At 50.5% G+C, this 5,461-nt stretch overlaps 1 protein-coding gene across 1 annotated transcript; it reads left to right on the forward strand.

Moving 5' to 3' along the window:
* The first annotated feature begins 266 nt into the window (after positions 1-266).
* PAIP2 (poly(A) binding protein interacting protein 2) lies at positions 267-4,975 on the forward strand. The gene is made up of 3 exons (XM_009077435.1): positions 267-445; positions 2,948-3,127; positions 4,591-4,975. Exons 1-3 carry the CDS (start codon positions 308-310, stop codon positions 4,654-4,656), a joined length of 384 nt encoding a protein of 127 aa, XP_009075683.1. The 5' UTR covers positions 267-307; the 3' UTR covers positions 4,657-4,975.
* The last annotated feature ends 486 nt before the right edge of the window (positions 4,976-5,461 follow it).

A 5,461-nucleotide genomic window follows, 5' to 3' on the forward strand; every position in this document is an offset into this window, starting at 1 on the left:
ACTAATTCTCCCTTTGAATGTTGGCTTAAATACTTTCCTGCTGGCAAGTCCATGTGCTTCCTGTTTTTTCTGTCACTTTTCGTTGGCCTTGACGAGGTTGAGCTTGGGAGATTGTCCCTGGAATGCGCACACATGGGAATGATGTTTGTGCTACTCTGCTGCAGGTGGGGTAAGGCTGTCTGGAGCCTCCACGTGCAGGTGTAGCCTTCCCTCCTTGGGCTGTGCTTGTGCAGAGGCAGGGGCTGAGGCAGTGTGCACCTCTCACCGCTGCATCCCTCAGTGCAGGGTTGGGACCGGAGACGCAGCCATGAAGGACCCGAGTCGCAGCAGCACCAGCCCCAGCATCATCAGCGAGGATGTCATCATCAATGGGCACTCCCACGAGGATGACAATCCCTTCGCAGAGTACATGTGGATGGAGAATGAAGAGGAGTTTAACAGGCAGGCAAGTCTCTTCCCTCTCACTTTGTCATGTGCTTTGTTATTGCTCAGGTGGAGGGAGGGCTGTGGGGGCTTGGCAACCAGGGCGTGAGTCAGAGCTCTTTGGACATGAGGTTTTGCTAGTGATCATAGAATCAGCAAGACTGGAAGAGACCCCTAAGATCATCGAGTCCAACCATTAACCTGTCACTGCTGTAACCCCTAAACCCTAAACCAGATCCTCCAGCACCAGATCCAGACACCTCTTATACACTTCCAGGGATGGTGACTCCACCACCTCCCTGGGCAATTCCCTATTCCAGTGCCTAAACACATTGAAAAAAACTTTCCCTAAAATCTTTGCCCTGTCTCAGCTCAAGGCCATTCCATCTAGTCCTCTCCCTGCAGCCATGGCAGGAGAGACATCCCCCACCTCTCTCTAACCCCCTCTCCAGGGGTTGTGGATCCTGGGGAACAGACAGGTCTCCCTTTCTCTGCCCATAAACAATGCCTTTCTGTAGCCTTGGTGGAAAATAGAGGGAGTGCAGCATGTTCTAATGCATCCATCAATCCCCTCCTTCTGCAGAAGGGAGGGGAAGAAAGAGGTGACAGATGTAAGTGGCACTTGGGAAGGGATGGGCCTTGTTAGCTGAGCTGTGGAGGTGTACGTGTGCAGGCATGCTGGTGGTGTAGTTCTGAGCTGGGTGCATCCAGGTGCATCCCTGCCTTGGGAACAGCGCTGCCATTCCACAGGGAGTTGCAGGAACAGCTGTTGGATGACAGTCCTGCTCATTGCTTCATACTTGAGTGCCTCACAGCTGGCCTTGGAATGAAGCCTTACCTTCATCTGCCACCTTGCATCTGGCCACAGTGTTCTCTCCCAGGGGGGCTAGGAACAGCCACCTCCTCCTCCTGCCCCTTCCCGATTCCCAGCTGGCTCTGTGCACTCATAGCTGCTGCCTGTGCTCCAGCAGCTGTGGCTGTGCTGAGGGCTGAGCTGCTCACATGGGACACAGCAACTGCTCTCTGCAGGATGCCAGCAAGGCACTGAGCTCAGCTCACAGTCAGGTGTGCTCACAGAATCTCAGCTCTCTCGTGCATTGTTCCATGTTTGGAGGCTTTTTCCCCCTGGGAAGTGTACTGTGGAGCTCTGTGGGAAGGAGCTGAGAGTTGTGCTGTAATTTTTCAGGCACGGACTCCATTTCCAGAGCAGAGGGCAGGTGGAAGTGTGAGGGGAGAAGGGTCATGCTCAGGCAAGCAAACCTCTGTGGCAGCCTGCTCACATCCCTCTGGGAACTTGAGCAAGTTAAACTTGGGCTGGAAAATACAGACAGTATCAATATCAGGACATTTGGGGAATTAAAGGTTATTTAATTCTTGTGGAGCTGCCATTGAGGCAGCTGTAGGGGTGCAGACATGTAGCCACCCCCCTAGAGCCGGGCAAGCCCCGTGTAGCACTGCCCTCTGTGGCTGTGTGCCCACGGCAGGCTGCAGGCAGTGCCTCCCGCCAGGATGGATGGGAGGTGCCATCCAGGCTGGAATGCTGCTCTGGGAAAGTCTCTGGGTCAGCGTTTCGAGGGGGTTTGACGGCCTAGGTGGTGCCTCAGAACATGTGGTGGTGTGTACCGGTTCCCAGAGCACCCGGCTGGGTTTGCCCAAGGACACAGATTTCACAGGAATCCTGGACTCTGGTGGGAACGATTTTGGTTTGATATTTGTGGTATGTAACCAAATTCCCACTCCAGGATGGAGGAGGGGTTTGATTTCAGAGCCAAGCACAGATAGGAAAACTTGTTGGAGCTTCCACTGAGTGAACTTCTAAATCTGTCCTCAGTCATTTTCCACTCCCTTACGTCTGGCAAGTCATTCACACCAGCTTCTATTTCGCTGCTTTCCACTCCTAAGCACTGTGGTGCAGGACCTGGAAAACTTACTGGATGACTCCCTCCAGAGCTTGTTTACTGAACCACCGAGCGAAGCTTTGCATGTCAGTCGTGCATGGGTCAGTTTGTGCTGCCCACAGCACAGCAGGGCTGATTCCTCACAGCTGCTGGGATCAGGTGGGGTTCCCACCGGGACTGAGCAGAGCCAGGGAGATGCTGCTTGTTCCAAGGGACAGGCAGTGGTTATTTTTTCCCCAGGAGTCCCCTAGGACACTTCCCTAGGGAGTGTGCCTAGCTGTGTCTGTTGGCACAGTGCCCTTACTCGTGCTTGCAGCCAGTTCAGCTCAGACTAGTTGGTACAACTGCAGTTTTCACTTGGAACAAACATTTTCCTTCTCCTTGAGCTCTTAACAAGGTGCAAATAAAAGAGCGAGGGCTGGGGGTGATTTTCCTGCCTTTCCTTTTTAATTGCAACACAAATTCCTGGGACAAAGCACTTTCCTAGGCTGTGAAATGCCAGCTGATTGCCTTCCTGCTGCCTGCTGTCCCGTTGGACAGCCAGGAAAAGGGTCGGCTAGGTGCACACAGCTGGGAAGAAGCTGTGGGAACGTCTGTGGCTGAAGCAGTTTGTTGTCATTGCCCAGATCGAGGAGGAGCTGTGGGAAGAGGAGTTTATCGAACGCTGTTTCCAGGAGATGCTGGAGGAGGAGGAGGAGCACGAGTGGTTCATTCCAGCCCGTGACCTCCCACAAACAATGGATCAAATCCAGGACCAGTTCAATGACCTTGTTATCAGTGACAGCTCATCACTGGAGGATCTGGTGGTAAATTCACGTTCTCATCCTATTTCTAGAGCTGGAGGAGTTCACTAAAGTAGTAACATAGCTGCTTGCAAACCTGGCCAGTGGTTTGTCCAGGTTTTGGCAGTGGGTTTGTAGTCAGTCTCAGTTTACACGGCCGAGGCACAGTCACATACAGTAAAATACATGCTTAGCAAATTCTTTCACCATAGTCTGATACTTACTGTTAGGAAGTTTTTTAAGCTTATCCTCCCCTGTTTGGGTTTAGGGTGTTTTGGTTTTTTTTTAATCTTGAGAGTGTCCTTCCTAATTCATATTCCCAAGGTAGTGAAATGGATACAAAGGAAACAGCACAGTGCAGGGCTGGTTTTATTGCTGTTCATGGCAAGCGCTAGCTGCCCTTCCTAGTTGGGGCAGGGCCTGTTGGAGCCAGCCTGGCCGTGGTGAGGGGCAGTGGGTGGGTAGGGGATGTGTCCTCACCTGATGTGGTGGGTTCCTTCATGGAGCCTTTCCTGGCCCATGGCCTGAATTCAGGAGGCTGTGGGTGTGCAGGGAGTGCTGCGAAAGGAGCAGTGAGCAGTGCTGACCTTTCCTGTGCTGTCCAGGAGGTTAACTGGGATCTGTCAGCACTGACCTGCTGGGCTGCTACAGCCCTGTCTGAAGGTCTGGATTGAACTGGGAGAACCACAGCAGGTCTGTAGAAATTCTAAGGAAGAGGAAAGCAGCCAAAGTGTGATTATTTCCCTCATTTTGCTGTCTGACTTCTCTCCAGGGCTTAACTCAAAGGAAAGGGCAGTGGGTACTTATGTTTCTTCACAGAACACAACATCCCTGATGCAGAGTACAATCCCCACACCATCCTGCTGTGAGATTCAGATGAACACCCTGACTTTTCCAAGCTCTAGCAGCTGCAGGCAGCAGTTTCAGACTCAATTAGGAACAGCAGAGCCTAATCCTCCATTTCTTTGTGCTAAAGAGCTCCTTTTGAAGGTGCTGGTGCCCCTCTGCAGGACGCTGAGCAGCAGCAGCTTGCCAAGGGGGAGGACAGGGTAGTCACAGTTAGTGTAAAATCAATACAGTGCTCATACACAAGAAATTCCCAGAAGTGGCTGAAGTTCCTGGAACAAGTCTCCTCTTGCTTAAATAAGCAAGATTTAAAAACCTTATGGCACGTTTTAACAGCTCAGCTTGAGGAAAGGCCACTGGAGCATGAAGGGAAGCTGCTGTGTTTGCTGCATGCCTGTGGTTTGCTGCTCCTTCCCTGAGCCCTCTGGCTGAGGCTCAGGTGGAGCTGAGAAGGGATGGATAATGCAGGGAGCAGCACGGGGGAGTGAACTTTTCCAGGGATTAGGCTGCTGATAAGTGTGCCTGACTGCTCTCTAAATCCATACATTTTGCCTAATGCTCTCTGTCTCCAATTGTCTTCGGCTTGAAAATGGAAGATGAAAATGCCAATTTAACTCGATGTCTGTTTTTCCCTTCCTCAGGTCAAGAGTAATCTGAATCCAAACGCAAAGGAGTTTGTTCCTGGGGTGAAATACTTAAATATTTGAGTAGACTGGGCCCTCTTTTGGTGGATGTAGCACAATTTCCACACTGTGAAGCCAGTATTAGAAGATTTAATTGTAAAAGCTCTCTCTTCTTGTCACTGTGTTACACTTATGCATTGCCAAAGTTTTGTTAGTCTTGCATGCTCAATAAAAGTGCTGAGACTGTTATTAAGTAAACCTGTCAAAAGTTTAATGGAACCATAATTGGGCCCTGGCTCTGAGCGAAGGAGGCAGTGAGGTAAGAAGCACCAGTCAAGTTGAGACAAAGTACCACGTTCATCAAACCTTCTGCAGACTCTGACTTTTCAAACAGCACTTGGAATTGGCGGTGGATGGTCTGTCGTTAACTAAAGATGTGTTAACTGGTGCTAGCTTGCACCTGATAATGCCTTAACTTCCAAATGAAAGCGAGGAGATCTGATTGTTATGCAAATGAGCTAACTTTCCGTTGAGGTCTCAGTGTTGTTACTAACGTTGAATTTTCCCCTGATGAAACAGCGACGTGAGGCAGTGTGAGCTTTAACCCAACTCTTACAGACCTGTGCAGAGTCCTAGATCTCAGCTACCAAACTAACACCCCCACGACTGGGAGGAGGAGACTCCCTGTACTTTGCAGTATGTTACCATGGTAGAAACCTTCCACGAGGAGATGTGAGTTTCATCACAGTTCCTTCAAGAACCATACATAGCACTGCCTATGTAACTCCTGACTTTCCCTAGCTGGATTTAATCAGGCAAACCCCCAGCATTAGTGATTTGAGTGGTGCTTTTCCCTTGCTTTGTTTAATCATCACTACACAATAGTCTA

The sequence above is a fragment of the Acanthisitta chloris genome, unplaced genomic scaffold, assembly GCF_000695815.1.
Source record: "Acanthisitta chloris isolate BGI_N310 unplaced genomic scaffold, ASM69581v1 scaffold11066, whole genome shotgun sequence".
NCBI classification, from domain to species: Eukaryota; Metazoa; Chordata; class Aves; order Passeriformes; family Acanthisittidae; genus Acanthisitta; species Acanthisitta chloris.